The sequence below is a fragment of the Canis lupus genome, chromosome 14, assembly GCF_011100685.1.
Source record: "Canis lupus familiaris isolate Mischka breed German Shepherd chromosome 14, alternate assembly UU_Cfam_GSD_1.0, whole genome shotgun sequence".
Classification (NCBI taxonomy): Eukaryota; Metazoa; Chordata; class Mammalia; order Carnivora; family Canidae; genus Canis; species Canis lupus.
In genome coordinates this window covers 14118422-14145782 of record NC_049235.1, presented here as the reverse complement: position 1 = coordinate 14145782, position 27361 = coordinate 14118422, and the positions used below count along the sequence as shown (strand labels likewise).

General features: G+C 37.4%; 1 protein-coding gene across 20 annotated transcripts in view; it reads right to left on the bottom strand.

Moving 5' to 3' along the window:
* ADAM22 (ADAM metallopeptidase domain 22) overlaps positions 1–27361 on the bottom strand; it is a 224354-nt gene that overhangs the window by 91000 nt on the left and 105993 nt on the right. For all 20 annotated transcript variants that reach the window (XM_038556711.1, XM_038556716.1, XM_038556719.1 and 17 more), the window contains one exon: positions 20833–20899. In XM_038556711.1, coding sequence (XP_038412639.1) covers positions 20833–20899 — 67 coding nt within the window. The remainder of the gene's footprint in view (positions 1–20832; positions 20900–27361) is intronic.

Sequence of the window (27361 nt, the reverse complement as noted above, 5' to 3'; positions counted from 1 at the left end):
TCCCTTTGCCTGTGTCTCTGCCTGCCTGCCTCTCTCTCTCTCTCTCTGCTCTCTCTGTGTCTCATGAATAAATATTTTTTTAAAAAAAGTATCGATTAATATTTCCTAGATTTTAATTTCACACTATAAATTTTCAAAAGATTTTTTTAAAACATCCTTATGTAATCAGCTTAATTTAAGTTATTGGTTAAAAATGTAAGTTTTAGGGGCCCATGGGTAGCTCAGTCAATTTAGTGTGTGATTCTTGGTTTTGGCTCGGGTCATGATCTTGTGGTAGTGGGATCAAGCTTTGAATCGGGCTGTCCACTCACCATGGAGTCTGCTTCAGATTCTCTCTCTTGCTCACTCTCTCTCTCTCAAATAAGTAAATAAAATCTTTTTGTAAAGTGTAATTTTTAGGGATGCCTGGGTGACTCGGCGGTTGAGCATCTGCCTTCGGCTCATGATGTCATCCTGGAGTTCCGGGATCAAGTCCCACATCGGGCTCCCTGCATGGAGCCTGCTTCTCCCTCTGCCTGTGTCTCTGTCTCTCATGAATAAATAAATAAAATCTTTTTAAAAATGTAATTTTTAATATAACAGAAATAAATTCTGAAAAGTTCATCAATAACACTTTGCTATAATAAAAACTTAAGACTTCTTGTTTTCTGAGATTGTTCGTGGACTGTCCTTTCAAGAATGTCTGTATAGTGGACACCCTTCAAAGAAAGAGCTATCTCCCTCTAGAAGAAAAAGCAAAGCAAACTTACTATTAAAAAGATTTTGGAAAAAAAAAAAGACTTTGGTTTCCTAAATTCAGAATTTCTCTCTAGTAACACAATACACCAGGTATACAGGTGTCACTTAGTCCTTCCCTCTGTTAACCTCTGGAATCAAGGGACAAGTATAAGGAAATACTGATGTTCTAGCTACTGCTATTGCTATGAGTATTAAAGTCCTTTGTCTCTGACCCAAGAGTTTCCTGTCTTCTGCCAGCACAAATGAAATTCCAGCAGGCTAACTTGTTAACCTGCAAGTAAGATAAAATCTCAGACCTTCATAGTTCTGGAAACTTAGATTTCCATCTTCCCCTGAAAATTAGGAGATTTGTTAACAGTAAGCCTCTATTTCCTTATTTCCATCTTCCTATAGGACAAAAACCAGTTGAAGATGAGTAAGGCCCACACTGCCCATTTTACCACAACTAGCCAGTCTCTCATTTATACTACTGGTTAATAACTTTGGATATTTGTGTTTGCCACTCTATTCAACCTGCAATTATTTAAGCTGCACCAAATTATCAGCCTACTTCAAGATCTAGAGCTAAAGCATCATTCAAAATCTCTGCACTATTATAATATAAGCACTAGGATCTTATAGCATAGTCATCAATTAAAAAACATCTTAAGGGACGCCTGGGTGGCTCAGCAGTTGAGCGTCTGCCTTTGGCTCAGGGCATGATCCTGGGGTCAGGGATCAAGTATCACATTGGGCTCCTTGCAGGGAGCCTGCTTCTCCCTCTACATATGTCTATGCCTCTCTCTCTCTCTCTCTCTCTCCCTCTCTCTCTCATGAATAAATAAATAAATAAGATCTTAGAAACTAATAGGGCAGCCCCAGTGGCGCAGCGGTTTAGCGCCACCTGCAGCCCAGGGCGTGATCCTGGAGACCCTGGATCAAGTCCCATGTTGGGCTCTCTGCATGGAGTCTACTTCTCCCTCTGCCAATGTCTCTGCCTCTCATTCTCTGTGTTTCTATGAATAAATAAAATCTTAAAAAAAAAAAAACTAATAGACAAACCTAGTTGACAAAATAAAGGGGATAATTTCATTTAAAAGTCGCATGGTTCCTGTGAAAGAGATGTATAAGAATATTACTGTAGCAAAAGTTTCTACAAGAAAAGGAACAAAGAGATAGAACTAGAAAGTCACTGGATATAAATAAAGGTAATAAAGAAAGAGTCCTATTGGAAAATGAACACCACAGAAAATGAGGGCCATAACTGTCTTATGAGCTCTAGGTTAAAAAAAAAATCCCACTGGGGACCTAGTAAACTTAAAATCTATTTTTATTGTTATGCAGGAGTCTTTCCTTATACTGATTTCCCCTGGGTAATGTCAGCTAGGGAAAACAAAATATGAAAACTATGGTAAGTTTCCAGGAGTTCCATCTCACAAGCACCCTAAGCAACAACTGTTAGTCTTGAAATGCATTTTCAAAATGTACAGACTTACTCCTTTCTCCCCTTGCATATCAGCCCAGGTACCCCAGCATATATTCTAAGTGATTTTTATATTAGTTATAATCAAAATGCCTTCTGTATTAGTTTTCTAGGATGGCTGTGACAAGTTACCAAATTACCTGGGTGGCTTAAAACCACAGAAATTGATAGATACTCTCACAGTGCTGGAGGCTAGGTGTTTGAAATGAGGGTGCTGGCAGAACCAAGCTCCCTCTAAAAATTCTAGGCAAGAATCCCTCCTTGCTTCTTCCTCACTTCCAGTGTTGCCTACAATCCTCTGTGTTCCCTGGCTTGTAGACACATCCTCCAATCTCAGCCTTGTCTGCACATTGCTTTCCCCTTGGGTATTTGTGTCTCTATGTCTAACGTTCCCTTTTGAAGGACACCAGCCATTGGATTAGGGCCCTCTTTGTAATTTGATTACAGCTAAAAAGATCCTATTTGCAAAAAAAAAAAAAAAAAAAAAAAAAAAAAAAGTCATATTCACAGGCAAGAAGGGACCTGGGTTTTAAAGGGACACTATTCAACACAGTACTTCTCATCAAATGAATTTTTAGATTTCTAAATCCAGGGATTTTGCTTCTAAGAAGATTTGCTTAGTGGAATAATCTAACCTATCTTTATTCGCCTAATGAGATTAAGGTGTATCTTAATTACTTCTAGGCAGCCATTCATTCTAGTTCCCCTTAGCTTCATTTAAAAATACTCATCAGTATTTTTACACAAATAATACAATAAGTTTGATCTTCGGTTCAGAGCTTCCCAAATTGCTTATTTTTAACCAGAAAATAGGCAAGAGTAGTTATTTTTCAGCAGTCAGGTAATCATGACAGACTCATCAATATAACAATGACAATATAGACAATATAACAATGTCTTATTGGACTACTAAAAAATTTTAAGTTCCCACAAAGTGCTCCACTGCAACAAATTACTGTAATACAGAGAAAGTACTTACCAGGTGCTCTGAGATGCAGTTCTAAATTGGGAGAATGGAAAATCAATGTAGCCTACATACAGTGACTATATAATTACAAACTCATGAAATTATAACTCTTTCCACAAAATTATTACATCATTGTATCTTTTTACAAATAACAGAAGTTCAATGTACTTACTGCTCCATATGAATTTTTTAGCATAAGAGATGTATATTATCTAAAACCTTATTCTGTAATGTTGGAACACTAATAGGGGGAAATATAATTGATTAGAAAATACTTATACAAAAAAGAAAGTATATTTGGCATTCCTACAACAAAGGAAGAAGAAGATTATGTTCCAACTGAAAAGCTTTTTGTTGTTTTCTTGCCTTTTTTTTTTACTTTTTAAAGAAAATGTAACTGCATGGGGATCTGGGGTAAGGAAAAGAAAGGACTTTTTTCCCCCATTTCTAGCATGAACTCATCCTCCTTTAATTTCATTTCCACTCTATCATTCTCCCATCCACTCCTTTTCTGAAAAAGCGAGGATAAACAGGGAATACTTCTAGCTGCCAAAAGAAGACTGCATTGCAACATCTCTTCTCTCTCTTTCACCCAAACCTCAAACACTATGCTCAAGAGTCAACACCAGCATGCAGCATTTCCCCCCTGGATGATTCTGAACTAGCCCAGGACTTATTTAAACATATGAACAAAAGGTTGGCTTTCTAAATGGGAACTTCTCAAGCAATGTCCTTTAGAGACACAAACTAGTATTTTAAGGCTGTATCTGATAAAAAGTGACAGTCTGGAAAAGTACAGTGCTTTTTTTTTTTTTCCAGTAACTGTTTCTATGGACACAGGTTGGTCATTTGCCATTTTTTGTTACTTATTTTCTTGTAAAATGAAGGAGGGAATTAAATTTGGTGGTATCTATGATTTGCTAACTATTTTTTATTGTTGTTTTTTGTTTTCTGCAATCTGCTCTTAAAAAGAAAAATCAAAGCTCATCAACTTTTTTTTAAAAAACCAGGCCTTCTTCCAAAAAATCAGTATCTTATACACAGCACTTAGCACAAAGCAATAAAATTGAAAACCAACAACAAAAACACTCATATGTTTGGAAATTTTTAAATGTTTAACATAAAAATTTTAAACAAGTTATAAATTGTTTCTAAATATAAATAATTTGAGTCGTATAAAAGTCATGTATAGATTACAGAAAAATGATATATGAATAACAAAAAAAATCTAGGGATCAGAACTTCATGGATGGTGCTAAAATACTACTAAGAGTAAATTTTACACTCCTAGATATTTGTAGAAAACAGAATAAATAATGAGTAAGTTAAACATTTAACTCAATGAGTTACAAAAAGAACACAAGCCAATTGCTTTTAAAGTAAAAGAAAATTGGGCAGCCTGGGTGGCTCAGCAATTTTACGCCGCCTTCAGTCCGGGGCGTGGTCCTGGAGACCCAGGTTGGGTCCCATGTCAGGCTCCCTGCATGGAGCCTGCTTCTCCTTCTGCCTGTGTCTCTGCCTCTCTGTCTCTGTGTCTCTCATGAATGAATGAATGAATGAATGAATGAATAAATAAATAAATAAAATCTTTTTAAAAATAAAGAAAGTAAAAGAAAATAAACATTAGTAACAAAGGTAAAGCTGATTCTTGGGGGGAAAAATAAGTATTTTTTTAAAAGTTACAGGACTGACCAAGAAAAAAAGCAAAGGCGTTAATAAAGTAAGTAGAAATGAAATAGGAAATAGGAAAAAAAGAAAAACAGAAAAAAATGAAATAGGAGACACACTGATACAGAATTAGGCTTTAAAACCCCTGAAAAGATTTAAAATAAATACAGCAACAGATAAACATGTTAAGTGTACACATGGTTATGTTATAATATTATGGAATTTTGAATGTTTTATATATTTCAAAGTTGTAGAAATTTCTCTCACAGGTCATTTGCTGGTATTTTATGACTTGAAATTTAAAATGGACTTCAAAGGGGCTCTAAAATACCTTGGAAAGTAAACATATGTTAATGTGAGCTTCAGCACAGATGATGAACTTAACAGTAGGTGAGAAGATGTGAGGCTTATTATCTGTTTGGATTTTTTTTTAAGACTTTATTTACTTATTCATGAGAAACAAAGAAAGAGAGGCAGAGACACGGGCACAGGGAAAAGCAGGCTCCCCACTGGGAGCCCAATGTGGGACTCGATCCCAGGACCCACGGATCTCCACCTGATCAAAAGGCAGACACTCAATCACAGAGCCACCCAGGTGCTCTCACTATCTGGTTTTTAGGTTTCCTGTTTATATTTACTGCATTTTCTATAGCAGGGGGAACACTATGCTCTTTCAGGCCTGTCCAAACCTGATTTGTCCCCACACAGTGTTGGGTAAACAGCAGAAACTACCCAATTTCCTGATGATAGGCTTAATTCATTCACTTATTTATTTTGTTGTTGTTGTTCAGATATTTATCATCTTCTCAGTGCACATAATGCTGAATGCTACATATACAATACAAATTTCCCTAAGAGCCTACTCTTGGAGTAACTTCTCATGGAATGTATAGCCTCTAGGCACAGATGATTGTTTTAGTTGGAAACAGAAGTGAAGGACACCTTTTGTTGATTCTGTTGTGCCTCCTATGTCCTCAGTTGGATCAGAAATTAGCAGTAAGAACGGGCAGAAGCCACCAAAGGCCTAGCCAGAAATTCTTGACAAACTGCCACTTTACCTTAATAATAATATCAAAACTACTGGGCAGCCCGGGTGGCTCAGCAGTTTAGCGCTGCCTTCAGCCCAGGGCGTGATCCTGGAGACCCAGGATGGAGTCCACGTCAGGCTCCCTGCATGGAGCCTGCTTCTCCCTCTGTCATGTCTCTGCCTCTCTCTCTCTCTCTCTCTCTCTGTCTCTCATGGATAAATGAAATCTTAAAAAAAAAAAAAATCAAAACTACTATTTATGGAACACTTCCCCTACCCAAAGCTCTGGGCTATCTGTCTTCCTCGATTAACAGATGTGGGCAATGAAATGCAGAAGGAGTAGGTACTGTCCAAGGCCATACAAATATGAAGTGGCAGAGTCAGGATATGAATTCATTAGGTCTGTCTAGCCCTAGCAATACTGTCAGTCTTTAAGTTTTACTGCCTTCAAACTACACACCTGTCCTGGACTTCAAAACAAAAGAAGTGCTTAGTTACATCTGTTAACACTACTCAAGAAAAATCTAAAAAAATTTTTTTCTTAATCGGAAAGATAGTATGAAAAAGCTAAAGGACATAGCACTTACTCGGCTTAAAAATCTAATTGGTATGTGGCATACCTATTGACACCTCCCCCTACTCAGAATTACCAAAGCAACTACTCTGCCTTCCAGTGATGGTTAGAAGTACACTTCCAGATTTTTTGAGAATATCAAGAAAATAGAAAGATCAATGTGTGAAGTCCAAAGGTGGGATTGGCCTGATTCCTGTCATAGCAATTTCCTTGAGTTGAGGCTCTAGTCAAATACCATGTTCCTGCTTCGATCCCATCCCCTCTTGCACTGCTATCTCTACCTCTTGCTCTATCCACCCTCTCTGGTTTCTTTCTATTTCTTTCATGCACCAAGATCCTGCATCAAGGCCTTTAGACCCTTACGCATACTAATTTCACTGTCTGAGAAGCTGTTCCCCTCCCACTGTGGGACCCAAGGAATTTAACAAAAATCCCCTACCCCTGGACAAGCAGAGCAGGACTAACTCCATTTTGTTTACACTCGCCATCTCCTGTATGACCCCCACATAACCTGCTTATTGCTTAAGGCACTCCCCGACCCTAGTCAAGCCAACGAGCACACCCTTACCGGAAACCGGCTCATTGGAATGTAAACCCCGCCTTTTGCCCGCCAAACCTGCCCGCCAATTCTGACCAGAGTGATAGGCTAGTTCAAACGGTCACCATAGGGTAAATTGTAATTCAACTGGCCACCTGCGTGTGGACCAACATGACTGTGCAACTTTCCAGGTGTGTTACAATCCCATTGGCCACGGGCCCCTATAAAACTGCTATGCCTCTTAACCTCGGGGTCCAAGTCCCTGCTCCGCTGTGTCGGGTACACATGGACCCAAGCTCGAGCTTGTAAATAAACCATTGTGTACTTGCATTGGTGTTGGCTCCTTGGTGGTTTCTCGGATTTGCAATCTTGGGCACAACACCACTTAATATCATTTCCCTACAGAAGTCTTCTCTGACCAAGCAGACTAGGTCAGGTCTCCTATCAAATGCTTTGCTTCCAGGACAATGTGGACTTAATTTCCTTTACAGCACTTTCATAACTGTCATTAAAAAGCTCTTTTGGTAGCTATTTTCATTATTCCTGTCATACCTATTAAGCTACAAGTTTTATGAGACTGAGAATTGCATCTACTATTCATAGCTTCATCCCTGAGCTAATGGCATGTATTCAGTACACATCTATTGAATGAAGGAGGACTGAGAACACAAGTTGGGTATCTGAGAATTTAGACTTTTTTCTACTCTGTCATAAATCTCTCATGTCAGCTTTCCTAGACATTTAAACCTCAGTTGTCTACATTTTTAAAAGTTTTTTTTTATAGGAATAATCAAGTCCACTTGCATCTATCTCCTTTTCTACCTTTTATATATAACAAAAAAGGCTGCTATGATAAAACATCAGTGAAGCCCTGAACAATTACCCTCAAAATGGCTGTAAACACTCAAACTACTCACATCGAGGTACTTTATTCTCTGGTCTTTATTATCTGTTTTGTTTTGGTTTGGGGAGGAAGGGGGAGAGGGAGAGAGAGAATCTTAAGCAGACTCCACACTCAGCATGGAGCCCAACACAGGGCTCAATCTCATGATCCTGAGATCACAGCCTCAGCTGAAATCAAGAGTCAAATGCTTAATCGGACTAAGCCACCCAGGCTCCCCTACCTTCTTATTTTTATAGTGGCCAACTATTCACTGGAAAATAAGTTTTTTAAGAAAATAACACTAATTTAAGACAACACCAGGGAATAATCTACGATTTTTTTTTTTTTGCTTCAAATCATTTTCAAACTTTTCATAATAAGCATTTCTACAACTTCTTGTTCAATCATAATTACTTTACTGGAGGGTATTATGCTGAGTGAAGTAAGTCAGTCGGAGAAGGACAAACATTATATGTTCTCATTCATTTGGGGAATATAAATAATAGTGAAAGGGAATATAAGGGAAGGGAGAAGAAATGTGTGGGAAATATCAGAAAGGGAGACAGAACGTAAAGACTGCTAACTCTGGGAAACGAATTAGGGGTGGTAGAAGGGGAGGAGGGCAGGGGGTGGGAGTGAATGGGTGACGGACACTGGGGGTTATTCTGTATGTTGGTAAATTGAACACCAATAAAAAATAAATTAAAAAAAATCATAATTACTTTAATGGCTCACTCTAATTTCAAAAAAATTTGCAACAGTAGATTTTTATAAGATACTATATAATGAAAAACTAATTCTATAATTAGAATTAAAGTAGGAATAATATTCTATTACAAAATAGTTAATTGGTTCCAAACATAGAATATCATTAGTTAGTGCTATTTTAATTTTAACTTATGGCTGAACATGTCTTTTTAAGTTTATGGATAACACCTTGAATATTAACAGATGAAATGATTATTTAGATACTTAACTGGAAGAAAACCTTACACTAAAAAGAAAATAAATAGGATTTTCTACTCAAATTGGTTATAAATAGAGCTTTGAAACAGAACTCATGCTGACACCAGCTGTCATTTTTCATTTTTCCCTGCTCTCAGCACTAAGATACCTGACCTGTATAAACTAGTAATGGGCCAATAGATTTTCTTCAGGCTATAGAGTTAAGACTACTTGGAATCTTAACAGTGTCAATAAGGTAGCTGATACATTACACATGATGATGGACCTAGAGCAACCTTGCTTCAGTCCCAAGGAAAAGCAAAATTTACTTAATCACCAAGGAATTTTCTCCTATAATGCAAAGAAAATCAAATCATGAAATCTGAGACCTTCCTGAAACCACACTGATTACAAGATGGCAGAGGAGCATATGTCGGCATAAGCCTGCCAAGGAGAAAATGCACACACTGTCCAGTTCATCAAAAAGATACTAAATAGATGACTAGCCATGGCCAAAAAATAATGTTGGGAGACATACTCGGAAGAACTACTACATGTGAGGAAGAAACAAACACTTTACCAATTTTTACATTAAATTTGTGTAACTCTTTTATTCTTCCTGTGTGTGAGTGTGTGTGTGTGTGTTTGAGTGTGTGTGGGTACATGCATGCACATTGCGGAAGAAAGGGGATGGGTACTTTGAAGTACCTTGGCAGAAATACAACTAAATATCTTCTAGTCTGTTGGCAGGATGATGATGTGTTTTAGCTTAGTTACTCTTGTCCATAAAACTTCACATTTCCTCCAGATGAAAATAAAAATACGCATAGGCAAAAGATGGGCATAAGCACTGAACCATGTGTCTGCCATGTGCAACATATTTCAAACAGTTGTAGTTTAGAAGCCATGGCAATTCTCCATGCCGCTCAATACTCAGTCCAACCTCTATGGAGAACAAAGAAGAACTAAAAATAAACCCCAAGAGAAAAATAAACCCCAAGAGAAAAACGTGGCTTCCCGAGAAAGCATTTGGTTTTCTTTAGAATAACAGAAATTTTCTACTTAGAAATAATCAAAACTCACCTCAACCAAAGCACATCTTTGCAATGTCTTACTAAAACAACTGCTAATGGAAATGTAACTGCAGATGGTAAATTGAGGTGTTCTAACTTAAATATCTGCATTCTGAATCCTCTGTTATTGTGATTCTTTGTTTCCAAAGAGAAGGTAGGCTACAGTGGATAATAGCAGGAATTCTGGCACCAGGCTACCTGGCTTCAAATTCTCAGGCAGGTTAAGTTAAACTTTCTGTGCCTTAGTTTCTTCACTTCAGAATGAGAATAACAATGGTACTACTGGAAGACTAAGTAACCTACCAAACGTGAAACTCTTACCAGACTAATACCCGGCACATGGTACCCTTCCAGCATCTTCTACTTCTCCAACCACCACTAGTACTTCTACTGTTTTCTCAGTCCAGTTACCAGTATTGATCTGATTGGGATATCACTATGATTCAGACAGAATGTATGAAACAATAAATTCCTGATGGTAAAATGAGCACTTATGGGTTCATAATAATTAATTTGCAAAAATGCAAAATTTTGAGAATGATATATAACAGAAGCACAGCAAGTCATTTTTTTTTTTTTAACTCCATTAAGGTGAACTCAATTAGCTGGAAAGAACATACCACCAATAGCTTTAAGAAAGCAAAATGAGTTTGGCTTTGTAAGGAGAACTGGTTGACTCTTCCAAGCAGCTAACATTAAACCCCTGGAAGCAGTTATTTATCACTAAGATTAGTCCAACAGCAACAAAAACAGATTTTCAACAGTATAGCAACATATGGTAATTATCAATCAACAAAGCCAGATGAGCTGACTAGGATTCCCATACACTCACCATCAGATATATGGCTTTTCCAGCTACATTTTTGTTCACAAATTAAAATACTTTAAAATACTTATGTGCAGATATTATGGCTCTTGCACTAGTAACAGAGAAAATTAATAAGTCTTCATTCTGATATAATTCACTACTAAAAAAATGGAAGTATTTAAAAATGAGCAGCACCTCAAACTCACTGGACCAGAAGGCCAAGGTTTCCTGTGCTGAATCTATATGCAATTATAGAATCATCTCTATACCAGGAGATCCTAGAACTGAATCCCCCACCATCCCCCATTACTCACTTCAATAATTTCTTATTTACTGGAAGAGTAACTATATATATATTTCTTGTAGAATCCTGAAATCGTGAGGTTTTTAAAAACTATGTCATCAGTTAGAAGCTAATGAAGGCATTAAATATAATAAAATTTAAAACTAGTTTAGCCACGGTTGGTTACCAAATATTCATGTTTAAAGAAAATATATAGAACAAAAAATTTTTTAAAGTCATTCTGGTTTTACTACTAGTCAGACTGATGTTAAGTCATGGCTAAACTTTCTCAGAAAATTGAGAAGAAATTTCTTGAAGTCATCTAATTTTAAAAATTGTGTATTTGTGGTGAACTTGGTTTTTATTAGTGTAAAAAGTTATCATGTATGTAGATATGACATCTTAAAATTTCCCTTTTGGTGAAGAGAACCAGTGTGAGGTAACTCCACATCCATCCCACAACCTGTAACACCTGTACCTGAAACTGCCCTTCATCCTGCACCTGGAATTCTGCTCTCAGAGCAAAAGTGCAGTGGTGAGTGTCCTTAACCTAAATCTTCCAGGCAGTTTGGCAAGAAGAACATAAGTACACATTCTGACTTATGGGTAGTTGCATCTGCCAAACATACTATCATTGCTTCATTAAATTGTTTCTCATATTCTATTTCCACATACTCAGTTTAAATATCTCCCTAAAGACAAAATCAAGACTAAAACCCACTTTGGTTTATGGCAAATGAACTATATCTCAAAAAAGCTGTTTTTTTAAAATCCCAGTTACTGTGCAGCAAAACCCCCCCGTCCCCACCCCCCCCACCGAAGGACCAACTAACTAAGGAACTTTGGTTGATAGTCTGCCACTCAGCCATCCTCAAAATTCACATCACTGAGTTACTTTACTAGATAAAGGTCTTCCCCCAATTTCACGAGCCAGGGGAAATGCCTGAACCTTGGATTTCAAATTAAAGGTGATTCAACTAAGAGCTTACATGACAACTTCTACAAATAGATCCATTTAAAAAAAAAAAAAATCCTCTCTAAAAGCACCTTCCCAGACCATGTGATTTGATTACTGTCTAAGTAAGTATTATTCCCTTATCCAAGAGGCTCTGAAAACGCTACTGTGGTGAGAATTCAAAATAGAGAACATGTTCCTCAAATGTAAGGAAAAGTTATAAATAAGAAGTGCATTTTGGAAGAGCAATGCTGTGGTTGAGTTCTCCTAAAAAAACAAATGGAAAACAAGTTTTTAAAAAGCTTGTGTATAGATTACTTGGCAACAGTGGCTTTTGCTTACATTTCATGTCAAAGTCTCAAAATCAAGAGATTACCTAAAAGCCATTTGAAAAAAATACTAGTCTCCATTTCAGTAGATGCATCACTGATGGAATGGCATGGATGGCTCTGTATTAATGCACATAGCAAAATTTACACACCCACGCCTGGTTTTCCTTTTCTTCTTTATCACTTATTCTTCTTGCTTCTATAGAAAGAACCAAGATTCTGGATGGTAATGCAGTTTTGAGAATCAATAAGGAAACTTTATACCCAGGATAAGCAAAAGTGGATTAACCCCTTTGTTCATAGCCACAATATATTTATAATGACACTTTGGCAGTTTAATAGCTATTTTTGTGCTCTCATGGCTGAAAAAGAAATAGTTTCAGCATTTAGGTACTATTCAATTTTATGCAATGAACTTAAGAAAAAATCTCTATGTCATAAAATGATATGTCAAGATCTTATCATTAAAGAAAAAGCAGACAATGCACAATGTAGTCACTAAACTCTAAACTATATTTTAAGGGATCCCTGGGTGGCTCAGCAGTTTAGCGACTGCCTTTGGCCCAGGGTGTGATCCTGGAGTCCCGGGATCGTGTCCCATATCAGGCTCCCTGCATGGAGCTTGCTTCTCCCTCAGCGTATGTCTCTGTCTCTTTCTCTCTGTGTGTCTCTCATGAATAAATAAATAAAATCTTTTTAAAAAATGAATTAAAAAATAAACCTTATTTTAAATAAACTAAATTCTGTCACTAATAACAAATTGAGAACATTTTTTACTTAGGAATAAAGTCCACAATATTTTATACCACCATATAATTATCTAGGGAGCATTTTTTACAAACAAAATAAGTTAAAAGATATCTTAAGAAATATGATTTGTTTAACACGTTATACGCCTTTTAAACTATTCAAGTGTTGAGCATTATGTTCACCATGGGGAAATAAGAAATGAGACATGAGAAAGCTTGAATACAATTCAAGATAACAAGCAATTTTCAATGGATTCTGTTCAAGCTTATAGAAGCTACAAAGTTATCATAAGCCAGGAAGGTCTTTGTTGTCCTGACAGTCAACATATTTAACGTTTTCTGAGTGAGCTCTTAAGGCTGTTCTCCACTAGAATTTTATTGCTGTCTTTGACACATTCACTGTGGAAAACAAAAAGATTAAGGCAGGATAAGAAAAAAAGTATCTCTTTTTCAAGGAAGTAGAATGAGCTAGAAATCTGACTTAGAAAAATGAGTGCAAAAGGAATCTAGAGAATCTGCGTTAAAAAGTCATTCTGGCAGGCAGTATCGTGCTAAGCTGGAAATCTTTCATGGAGCTTCAACCCCAGGGAGGGAAGACAGATGTGAACAGCAGGAGAAAAACGTTTTAGTTAAAAAACAACAACAACACCACCACCACCTCAGGCTTTCTCCTTGCTTCTGTATCAACTTCACTGACATTCTATTTCCAGAAGTAACAATAGCCATTTCAATTTGCTTAGAAATATTTTTAATGAAAATTACACTGCCATTCCACTAGAGTAAAAAGTTCCCTTGAGTCACAATAACTTCTCCCACCCTCAAGGAGACACTTTCTCCTCTAGCACCCATACTCCAACACATAGCACTCACTCTCTTCAATTCCTTTACCTATTTCTAGACTTCAACCTTGATCCACACTCCTTTGCTTTCTTACCATCTTTTCACTGCTTCTATAGACATAATTTGAGACAATGATCCTTGAGTGCACTCAATTCACTTGATGGGAATTATGGGCAGTATGGGCAAATGATGGGCAGTAACCAGTTGATTGCCAGTCAAAATCAATGCTGTATAATGCACATATCTATACACACCCACCCTCAAGGATTAGGATCTTGATCCAAAGACAAGTTGAGAATGCTCACAGATAGTAGACTAGAAATAATTTGAGCTAATTAGACATTTAGCAGCTCTTACTTTTGAGTATTATCATAAGATCAAAAAATTTAACAGAAAAAATACTGTTTGAACAAATGATACTGATGACTGGTCATGGCCTTTCACTGGTAATAAATAAAATAAATCATATCTCTACCAAGATATCTATCTTTACTTTTTCATCCAAAAGAAATCTGCCTCATTTCACATCTATACATATTCTTGGTATGTATAATGAATTTAGCCATTCTTTCCTAATGTTCTAAAACTCTTACTACAGCTATTTTCCTGAGATGTGAAAAGTAAAACAGGCTTTGTGCTCGATGTGCCTCTACCATATTTTGCCCAAGGCAACTGACATTACTGAAAAACTACCCAAACACATAACCAAATTTGAGAGAAATACATAAAAGGTCTTTGAGTAGACCACCATTTCAGTTTAAGAATAAGAAAATAAGAGTAATTGTTAGGTACATCCAAAATCAATTAGGTATGTATAAAATAAGTCTAAATAAAATACATTTCAGTTTTCATGGCTATTCTATCTTACATAATATAGAATATATGGTAGATAACATGGTGTAGAGTCAGTTCGGGAATTCAGTAACCTAGATTTCAACTGTGGCTCTACTACCCCTTACTGTGTTATCTTCAGCAAGTTATATAACCTCTCTATACCTCAGTTTTCTGTCAAGTGTTTTGTGATAATTATATTTATAATCACAGGTCATTTGAGCAATGAATACATATAAATTCACGCACCTGTCACATCATGAGCAATGATTTCAGTGATTATTAGTAGTAGTATTATAATACTGATTATCTAGAGCCTATATAACTGGCAACCAATGAAGCTGAATACTGGCAGCTTTCATCTTCAAGACAAAAAAAAAAAAGGTAGCTAACAATAAAGCAGTAAACTGCATGGTTTAGATTTATTTGCTAATTCATCTATTCCAGTTGACTTTGTCTTAAGAATCTAAACCCACAGTTTGTCACAGTCTAAATAAAAAATTTGGTTCCCAAAATATTCTAATCAGTTGAGGCTTAATATTAAAAAATTCTTTTAAAAGTTCATATCAAACACATAAGAGTTCTTCCTAAACTAAGAGGCAAATTCAGAATTTAATTTTTAAATGAACTGGAAATAAATGTAAGTGAAAGATGAGATTAATATGTCTTAGTAAAGGAACAAAAATCTTTTTTTCTGCTTAAAGCTTTTATCTTTGTAACCTTTGAAGAGAATGTTTTAATAGAACTTTAAATTAGGACTATGTATCTATCTAACTGGAGTAACACTACCTTCAACAAGGCATAGAACATCCCTGCAGATAATACAAATCACTATCTTAAGGAAAGATCACTAACATACATTTCATTTTACTCTAAATATAAAATTGCAGTCAATAGCAAAATCCAGACTGTGAGAAAGCACATAGGATAAACAATTCATTTGGTCTTTCTTCAACAAATAAATTGTAAGGGAGAATAAAAAGAGAAAGATATGGGGAAACCAAGGGAATAAAAGAGATTTTTAAAAACTCATTAAATAAAACTTCAAATAGGCAAATTAAACTGCTGGGATACATGCTCAGGCGATAAAACCATAAACAAACGTGAGGAAATAATAACCATAAAAGTCACAGTAGTATTTACAAGTCTCTAAGAGGAGGAGGGCGGGGCTCGGGTTTGCAAAGCAGCATACAGAACAGCTGCTCAAACTCTATTTTTTAATTGGATAGCGTCTATAGGGTATTCACCTCAGTAATTTTTGTGCCAGTGTTATATTTTACAATTTAAAAAGTTTTTAAAAATATAATTGCAATCTAAAAGATTTACTAAAGTAGCGATTTTATATTTTTTCATGCAAATGCATTCCTTTTCCTACATTCATAGTCATACTCTTAAATAAATGCATTGCACCTGAGTTTCACAGATAAAGGTTCCATGACACCTGAGCAGAGTCATTTACTAGATTGGTGTCTAGCCATTATTTAAATCAGGCCTAATGATTTTTTAAAAGATTTTATGTATTTATTTCAGAGAGAAGCAGAGAAAAAGGACCACAAGCTGGGGGGTGGGGGGTGGGGGAGGGACAAAGGAAATCTCAAGGAGACTTCTCCCCCAAAGCAGAGCACCTTGCAGGGCTCAATCCCACAACCTCAATATCACAACCAGAGCTGAAATCATGAGTCAGATGCTTAACGGACTATGCCACCTAGGCACCTCAATCTGGCATAATGATTCTTTTTAAGATTTATTTATTTATTCATGAGAGAGAGAGAGAGAGAGGCAGAGACATAGGCAGAGGGAGAAGCCAGCTTCTCGCAGGGAACCCAACGTGGGACTCAATCCCAAATCCTGGGATCAGGCCCTGAGCCAAAGGCAGACACTCAACTGCTGAGCCACCCAGGCTTCCCTGGCATAATGATTTTGATTTTAATTCTGTATCATCAAAAAAAAACACAGACTTTTGTCATGATTTCATATACCTTTTATTTATTTCACTTCCAAAAGAAAAGCCAATTAAAAAAAAAAAAACACAAGGAGAGCCAGTGTGGCACAGTCTATTAAGAGTCGGACTCTTGGTTTCAGCTCAGGTCGTTATTTCAGGGCCATCAGATAGCGTCCCAAGTGGGGCTGGTGAAGTCTGCTTAAGGCTCTCTTTCCCTTTCCCTCTGTCCCTCCCACTCGTGTTCTCCCCCATTCTTCCATAAATAAATGAATAAATAAATAAACAAACAAACAAACAAATAAATCTTAAAAACAAAACACAGTACTCTTAGGAAAGCTGTTACGGGCTTAATTAACAAGGCAGGAAATCACAAATGTTGGAGAGGATATGGAGAAAAGGGAACCCTCTTGCACTGTTGGTGGGAATGTGGACTGGTACAGCCACTCTGGGAAACTGTGTGGAGGTTCCTCAAAGAGTTAAAAATAGATCTGCCCTACGTACGACCCAGCAATTGCACTGCTGGGGATTTACCCCAAAGATACAGATGCAATGAAACGCCGGGACACCTACACCCCGGCGTTTATAGCAGCAATGTCCATAATAGCCAAACTGTGGAAGGCCTCGGTGTCCATCGAAAGATGAATGGATAAAAAAGATGTGGTTTATGTATACAATGGAATATTACTCAGCCATTAGAAATGACAAATACCCACCATTTGCTTCGACATGGATGGAACTGGAGGGTATTATGCTGAGTGAAATAAGTCAATCAGAGAAGGACAAACATTATATGGTCTCATTCATTTGGGGAATATAAAAAATAGTGAAAGGGAATAGAAGGGAAGGGAGAAGAAATGGGTAGGAAATATCAGAAAAGGGAGACAGAACATGAAAGACTCCTAACTCTGGGAAACGAACTAGGGGTGGTGGAAAGGGAGGTGGGCAGGGGGTGGGGGTGACTGGGTGGCAGGCACTGAGGTGGGCACTTGACGGGATGAGCACTGGGTGTTATTCTGTATGTTGACAAAAATGAACACCAATAAAAAGTAAATTTATTAAAAAAAACTCTCTTTCCCTTTCCCTATGTCCCTCCCACTCGTGTTCTCCCCCCCCATTCTTCCATTCTTAAATAAATAAATAAATAAATAAATAAATAAATAAATAAATAAATAAATCTTAAAAACAAAACACAGTACTCTTAGGAAAGCTATTATGGGCTTAATTTTATTCCTCTCAAATTCTTATGATGAAGTCCTAACCCCTCAGTACCTCAGACTGTAACTGTATTTGAAGATAAAGTCTTTAAGAAATAATTAAATTAAAATGAGGTTGTTACTATAGGCCCTAACGCAACATGAGGAATGGTCTATTAAGATGAAGAAATCAGAGGGCTGGGTATCTGCCTTTGGCTTCTGCCTTCAGCTCAGGTTGTGATCCCGAGGTCCTGAGATCGAGCCCTACATAAGGCTCCCTACTCAGCGGGGAGTCACCTTCTCCCTCTGCCCTCCCCCCCTGCTTGTGCACTCTCTCTCTCTTTCTCTCTTTTTCAGAAGAAGAAGAGGAGAGGGGGGAGGAGGAGGAGGAGGGAGGAAGAAGAAGAAGAAATTAGAGTACAGACACACAGAGGGAAAACCACATAAAGGCAAAGGGAGAAGACACCAGCCACAAGCCTCAGAGGAAACCAACCCTGTTGACCTTGGTCTTGGCCTTCCGGCCTCCAAAATTCTAAGGAAATACATTTCTGGGGGTGCCTGGGTGGCTCAGTAGGTTACGTATCTGCCTTTGGCTTAGGTCATGACCCTGGGGTCCTGGGATGGAGCCCACATAGGGCTTCCTGTTCAATGGAAGTTTGCTTATCCCTCTTCTGTTTCTGCCCTCAACACGTGCTTTCTCTCTCTCTCAAATAAATGTTTTAAAAAAGAAAATACATTTCTGTTGTTTAAGCCACTCTATGGTACTTTGTGATGGCCTTAGCAAATTAATACAGATGGTATGAAAATGATTTTTTGGAAAAAAAATAGTAGAAAGAAGAAAAAGAAAAAAAATGAAATGCTACAATTTTAGTTGATTTCTAACGTTCAGTAGAAAGAAAACCTTGAAAAAATTCTGAGTCATTAGTAAGGAAAAGAGAACAGATTCGATGTAAAAAGAAACACCCTAAAATGCTAAGCACAAAGGGTAAGACACAAGGGAACCAGCAGGAAGTAAGTGGCTACTAACTGAACTGGTGGGGCAGAATTCAGAGCTTTCAATGTGGTTCCTGGAAAAAACCCAGAGGAGAATTTTGAGTTAGGTTTTTAAATAGACTAGAAACAAATGGAGGTGATGGGTGACATCCAAGTGGTTTTCTTAAAGGGAGAAACGTCTTCTGGCAGAAGGGTTTGAATGAAGGTTGAATTTATTATTGCCCTACTTTAAAAGGCTTGGGGGTTTTGCAAACCATCAATGAAAACAATGCAATTCTCAGACTGGAAAAAAATCAGCAAAACTGTGCAGAATGTCAGAGCTCTTGGTGTTACATATCCCATGGAGCCTAATGATCTCAGAGTGGAGAAGCTTTGTTGATTAAGTACAAATTTCCTGAAAAGGGATATTATTGTAGCAACAGCAGATAGCTTTTTGTTAGACCTGCCCTCCACACTCATATGCATTTCATTATGCCACTCACGGGCATAAATAGAAATAGATGGTGAACTGCCTGTTTCTTTCCCTCTTTAATTTGACAAAGGAATGAGATACACTGTGCATTCACAAAAGCATCATACAAAATAGACAAGTGAAGCCAAATAAACAGGGAAGATAAGAGAAGCCCAGAGATTCTAAATCTAGTTAATTTTTTCCAACTCCAAACAAAATGGCACCATTTTCCTAAGTCATATCTGGAAGAATCCTAACATCCTTTCTGCAGTAAGGCAGTGAAATAAACTGACCAACCATTCAATCTGTCAGTCTTAACAAGTTTAGAGTAACTTTCTGGAAAGACTGGCATAAATATTATAATTACTTTACATGTAAAAATCAACAGATTTTAAGTCTTTATCAGAGATGCCTATGCATGATACAGAAATGTTGCTTGAAAAGCAAGATACTGGGCAGCCTGGGTGGCTCAGCAGTTTAGCGCCGCCTTCAGCCCAGGGCCTGGTCCTGGTCCTGGAGACCCAGGATCGAGTCCCACGTCGGGCTCCCTGCATGGAGCCCGCTTCTCTCTCTGCCTGTGTCTCTGCCTCTCTCTCTCTCTCTCTCTGTCTCTCATGAATAAATAAAAAAAATTTTAAAAGAAGAAAAGATACTATAGTGCATGTATATATGACAGCAACTATATAAAAATTTACAATATGTGCATAGGACAAAACAATACTAAAAGGAAATACAATAAAATGAAAACAAAGTTTACCTTGGTGATGAATTTAAGGGTGATTTTTCATTTTTCCCCACTTTTCTCTATTTGTAAGTTTACTAACATGAGTCTATTCAGAAAAATCTATTTTTTATGTTTTTTATATTCAGAAAAAGAAAGCAAATCTATATAAATGGCATTATAATTCTGATAAAGAAGAGGAAATCTGAACAGTGTTCAGAAGAAAATAAACACTTGACTAAAATGTATCATACCACACATGGGCCTAAAGAAACCCTTGAGTGGGATTCGATCTCACATGTCCTCAAGTTACATCATCAGTAGACTGGACAAAAATACACATTCCTATGCCTAAAATTGGAAGAGGCTTTTATTTACAAGTCATCTTTTTCAGAGCTTACATAACAAGAACCAGCATCTGAGATTTCTCCCACCAGGGATTTAAAATCCCCAGGACTTCCCTGTAGACCTAATAAACTTACCATTTTACCAAGACAATGTCTTTCCCAACTGAATGCAAATCATGTACCTACCCTGGACCCAAGACTTCACTCTTGGTTCTCAGAGCTAACCTTAAAAAGGCAAATTTCAGAAATGGTTTTCTATGACATATTCTAAAAAGAACCCTTTGCACTACATTAATCCCATAAAATAGAACTCCAACAATTCCCACAGTACTAAGAATTCTTTTTCTGGTAACTGAAGGTTTATATTCACAAGTGGGTAATACAGTTTCTTGAAAAAATCTGAAATATAAAAACCCCAAAGGTGTATAATAGAAGTATCACTGTAAACTAAAATCATAATCGATATTTTAAAAATTCTCAAGAAATTTCCCCCAGAGGGAGAAAATTTTACTTACTTTAACTTCCACTGTCTTCCCTCCATGTTCAACATGTCTCTCTATGTATTCAGAGGACAGCAAATCACTGTAACAAACAGAAATGATGATTAAAGAGGATTTTGAAAATATAAATCATTCGAAAATTGCCAAGTTTGTACATAAAGCTTTAGCCCATATTTGAAAACAAAAGTAAAAATTTTTAGGTCTCTTTCTCTCTCTCCCTCTGTCTTTGTCTTTCTCTTTCACTCTCTGTCCTACATACACACACCCTAGTACTTCCAAAAAAATATGAGGTTAAATCACCTGTCACCCTATTGCTTAGCAGAGCTTATTCTTCTGATCTAGTTCAACAGTTCTAGGAAACTACCATTATTTGCAAGACATCTTCTTCGTTCCATTTTTACTTTAGCTTTTATCAAATAGTTCTGATTTGCTACCATACATTACCATTTTTAATGTGTGATATTTTAACCTAATATTCCTTTCCATCACAAAAACAGTGAAAGGGGCAAAAGAAGGTAGAAGAAATGAGAAGGAATATGCCTTGAGCATTTTTAAATAACCCTTTTGAAATCTCTAATGACATTCTTTTTTTTTTTTTTAACCATTTTATTTATTTATTTATTCATGAGAGACACAGAGAGAGTGGCAGACACACAGGCAGAGGGAGAAGCAGGCTCCATGCAGGGAACCCAATGAGGGACTCCAGCCAGGATCACACCCTGAGCCAATATCAGGCACTAAACCGCTGAGCCACCCAGGGATCTCCTCCTAACGACATTCTTATACAATTTTAAAATGTTTATATTTTCTTAAATATGCTTCCCTTTAATTCCATATATGTGAAAAAATTCCCCCTTTAATGGTAGTTCCTCAAGACACCCCTTCCATGAAAGTCTCAGAGTGTTCAGATTTTTAAAGCACTAAAACATAAGTAAAATTTATATTATTAAATAAAAATAAAATAAAAATAAGCTATAAATTTATTTTAAGATTTTATGTATTTGAGAGACAGAGTATAGAACAAGAGAGAGAAAGAGAAAGAGAGCATGAGCATGGGAGAGAGGCAGAGGGAGAGGGAGAAGCAGGATCCCAGAGAACAGGATGCCCAGTGCAGGGACTCAATCCCAGGACCCAGCATCATGACCTGAGCTGAAGGCATATGCTTAACTCACTGACCCACCCAGGTGCCTCGAAGGTATAATTTCTAACTCTGTCAATAGATACTCAGCCAATTAAAAAATCTTCTTCACAATGCTCTGAAGGTCACCATGCCAAAATTATCCCAGTCATTTAAAAAATGTGAATTTCTGGGGCACCTGGGTGGCTCAGTAGGTTAAGCATCCAACTCTTGATTTCAGCTCCAGTCATGATCTCAAAATCATAAGACTGAGCCCTGCATCAGCTTCCATCCTGGATGTGCAGCCTGCCTAAGATTCTCTCTCTCTCCCTCTTTCTGTTCCTTCCTGAGCCCCCACCCTGCTTTTCATGCACACATGCTCTGTCTCTATTAATCTGAGTCCAAAGGCCTTCCACAATAAGCACCATGCCTACAGTTGCTTGAAAGGTAAACAGAATGATCAAACACATGTTATATTAACACAAGTACCATAATCAATTTCCTGCAGTATCTGATCCCTACATTACCACTTAAGAAACCTATAATCACAGTCTAACTCCTTGTTTCACTTGTCTTTGGAATACATTTTCCTGCTGACATTTTGGGGGAACCAGCTAGGATGCTTAAAGCTGCAAGATGCAGAAAACACAACTAAATCTGGCTTAAACAATTAGGACATTTAAATCTTATTTCTTGTTAGAAATTCCAGGACAAGTGTAATGTGATTTTTCTTCTGAAAATCTCTGGATCTGTTAGATGAATAAATTTGAAGTTTACAAAATATATGCAAACACTTCTAAGATGATTTAAATATAGACAAGTAACTAGTAAACAAAATTTTGTTAGATGTGGCAGGATGCACAGGATGTGTAAAGTATAACTAAGAAGATCATGTATGTGTTACACATGGATAGAAAGGGATGGGTGACCAAATGATATTTGATATTCATGAGGCACCTGGGTAATAAATGCTCATTATATCATAAATATACAAAAGATACTAAATATCCAGGATACACTATTCATAAACACTATTAATGAGGTCTTAATTCAATCGCCTATTGGTGACATCCAGGGCTTCTCAACCTCCACACTATTGACATTTTGGGCCAGAGAATTCTTTGTCTTGGGGAGTATCTTACACATTGTAGCATATTTATCAGCTTCTACCCACTAGGTGCCAATAGCATCGCACAGACACATTGGTCATGACTATCAAAAATGTCTCCAGACATTGCAAATGTAGACTCAGGGGTAAAACTGCTTTGGTTAATAAACACTGCTGACACCCATTTCTGCCCCAGGTTTTCTTTGCCCAAAAAACACAAATGGAATTCATGACTGTTCATCAAGCTAACTGGCAATGAATAGCTCCTGACCAAGAATACTTATCTCTGTGTAACTCAGATACAGCAAATGAGTGTCATTAGCTTGAACTACCTTCCACCTATGGAGCTTGCCCAAACCTCAGCTCTAGTCTTTGAAACCACATCATCAGCAGGTAAGGTAGACACAGCAGAGAGAGAAGGAGAACTTGGGAACACTGTGTGAACTGATCCTTCACTCAACTCGTACCCTATACTAAGTCTGCTAACCTACCCATTTCTTTCTTCTTGCTTCTCACCATGTCCTTTGTCCCTCAAATTAATCTAGCAAGCCATGTGACTTGAAGATTTTAATTTAGTCTGTGGGGGCTAGCTTGCCTGGAGGTACACTCCTGGGCTACTACCTATTACATTCAAGTAATTTCCCACCAGACATCAGGCAGTTCCAGAGTTAGTTCATGTGGCAGCTCAGCATATATATGTGACCAGGCAAAAGTTCATCTTTCTGCTCTGCCACCAGTATGGTGAGCGACCTGTTCTCTTAACTGGTTTTGTTAGGGTCACGATGACCCTAACATGGTTACTGCAATTCGAAGCATCTCACATAGATAAAAATATCCTAAGGTAGAAAAGCCCTGTATTTTTCTTTCTTTCTCTCTCTCTTTCTTTCTTTCTTTCATCTATCATCTCTCTACTTATTTATTTGAGACACAGAGACATAGAGGCAGAGATATAGGCTCAGGAAGAAGCAGGCTCCCCACAGGGAGCCCAATGCAGGACTCTATCCCAGGATCCTGGGATCACAACCTGAACCAAAGGCAGATGCTCAACCACTGAGCCACCTGGGTGCTCTGTATTTCTTTAAAAGAATCAGTAAACTCTTCACTGAAAGCCCCTAGTATTCATCTTCTCAAGTATGTTTTGCCAAAATTACCTTACTGAACCTCACCAAAACAAATCCTTTGACTGGGACATTTGCCTTTGAACAATCAAGTTCTCCTTCTCCAGAGCCTGGCATGAACATCATGAGTACTCAGAGCTGAACAATGTTAGGGGGAAGGAGGATGGAGGAGAGAAGAGCCTTTGTGCAGCCAACCAACAGTTGTCTTTCTTGTCCTTTCTTTCTTCATTTTCCTCCTTCCCTCCCTCCCTCCCTCCCTCCCTTCCTTTTTTCCCATGGGGATATGAGATAGTACTTCACAAATTTCAAAGGATTTCTAACAAAAGTGAAGCCCCATGATAAAAATCTGCCTTGTAAGCAAAACATGTCATTGTTCTAGCATCCACATCTCACCCAGTTACCAGCAGCCATACCCTACACAGGAGAGGCATCAGCCAGATGTTTGCAAAGGACTGGCTCCAGAACTTATATCAGTCTCAACTTTCCAAAAGTGAGAAAGGAAAACTGCCATACACAGGGAGTGTTTATTAGCAGAACAACTATTATCCCCTCTCTTGGGAATCTGAACAAGTAAATTCACAAGAAATCATTCAAAGAAAGAGAGGCAGAAAGTCAGAAATAAGCAGACACTTGAAAGAAATGGAGTTGTGCCAGTGGCGAATACCAGAGGGAAAACCCCAAATCTCTGCTGCTTAGGTCCTGGGATCCAGAATAGCCCATCCCTGATACTGAGTATCTGTGGGATCCTTTCTCCATCCGTCACATAAGTAAATTCCCATTATGGGAGCTAACATGAGTGAGATCAAAAGCAACTAGTTTATAACATCACTTAAAGAAGTTATGGTAGTAGTAGTAATAACAACCATAATTTTTTAAAAACAACTTTTGAGTTTTCCAGGTTTTCTTTTTTTTCTTAAGATTTATTTATTTATTTGACACACACACACACACACAGAGAGAGAGAGAGAGAGAGAGAGAGAGAGAGAGGGAACACAAGCAGGGGGAGTGGCAGGCAGAAAGTGAGGAGAAGCACGTTCCCTCATGCAGGACTTGATCTCAGGACCCTGGGATTATAACGTGAGCTGAAGGCAGATGCTTAACTGACTTAGCCACCCAGGTGCCCCTGAATCTTCCAGGTTTTCAAAGTTCAAGGAAATATTTTCCTCTGAATTATAAAATCTAGAAATTAAGAGAGTATGAGTCACCACATGAATGTAATTACAGTAAAGAAAACCCTCTGCTTAGAAATTACGCAGCTATTTCAATCAAGCCTCTACCTACAAGTAGTGTTGGAAAGGGCTCCATGTAATTTAAACTAAAAACAGCCCAGGCAATTGGGTTTTGTTTGTTTGCAGTACTGTGGAAGTCTGTTAAGTATTGTTATTTTAATTATTAGGCTGAAAAACATTCCATTTAAAATGTCACTTTTCCTCTACTGAAGCATAAAATCTTTACTACCATCTACTTAGAACCTAAGCAAATTTTCTTGAAGCCTCCTAAGGTAGAGATAATCAAAATTACCTTAAGCTCTTTTCCTTAGATTGTCATTGTTTATTGTTAAAATAGGATCTATTTAAATAATTTCAAGTGTAGGAAAATGGAGGATGATCTCCTTAATGTTGAGAAATTTTACTTTACTGTAAATTGATAAAGTAGAATTTCCTCCATGATAACTAATGGCTTACTCAAAACTATGTGTGCACGCTAACGTGTGAATTTTGAAAGATGAAAGTGAAAATCATTTTTAATCAAATTTTAAAGGCCACTTGTTTTACAAAGAAAGTAAGTAAATGTACTTAAAGTCAGAAATGTATTCTGAGGCCTTTTTTTCTTCATTTGCATGCCATAATAAGCCTGTAGTAAGCAAAACAAAGACAATGTAAACATTCTCGGTCATAATGATTACTCTTTGTCTAGAGGACAACAGTCACGAAATCTGAGGTACCTGGTTTAGTACAAAGATTCTGGAGTTTAAAAACAAAACTGGTATTTTGATTTCTTATCTAAACTCTGCCACTTACCTGCTGTGTAACCTTGGTCAGGTTATTTAATCTTTTTGAACATAATTTGCTCATTTCTAAAATGGAGATAATATGAAGTTAATAGGTATTAAACCAGTATGTATATGAAAATTAAACCATTATGTATATGAAATCCCTCCCATATCAGGATTTCAACTCCCCTCCCTATTCACCACCTCCTATCCATCTTTCCCTGCAACATTCACTTGAACTATTGGAGAGTTTTAAACCATGAACTTTTTCACTGTCCTTCCCTCCCTCCTGCCTACCCAATTTAGCTTATATTCCATGCTCTGTCATGATAATCACTCCCTTGCACACATTCTAAACTTCCTTAGTCCTCTTGCTCTGCTCTCTCCACTATGCTCACTTGGCCAAACCTCAACTATGATAGAACTTAACTCTTCTAATAGTCTGTTCTCAAAGAGCAGAACATCCCAAAAGATGATGTGATGAATTTATGAGCACAATTATCAAGTGGTTCTGCTTATAGCAAAGCACTGCCTATATATCCACTAGATTTTCCTAGTCAATTTACTGTAAAAAGACCTTCCCAAGCTTTTCTCTACAAAGTATCCCTTCATCATCACTCTGTGTTGATGACCTCAATTCTTTATTTACTGAGAAAATGGAAACAGAAAAAGACTACTTCATCTTTCCTATTGACATACCAACCTGGACCCATTTCTGAACCAGTCTCTACATGAATGTAAAGAGGCATCTCAAAGTCAACACGGCTAATGCAGAACTCTCTCATCCAAATCCCAATATTCATTTCTACATTCAAAATATTAATTCAAAACAGTAAGGAAAACTGGGGCACCTTTACCAAGTGATCAATGCAAATCATCAGTAATGGAAGAAACCAAAAACTTATGCTCCTGAAGTGATACACCAAGAAGGACACACCATTTATGGTTTTCCCACTAAAAACACCAAACGAAGAAACAAATGGATGAAGAAACCTGAACCAGCAACAGATTTTCAAAAATGGCCTTAGAACAAAGATCTAACTGAAGGTACTACCAGTAAAATGTGACCTCAGGGTCAAGATCAAATCAAAGGATATGGTTTTAAGACCCTTTGTTAAGACCTCAGAAAGACCTAAGGCTGTTTTGCTAGGACTGTATCATCTATATAAAAGAATTTGTAAGATTCTCAAGGACCTGCCTACCAAATC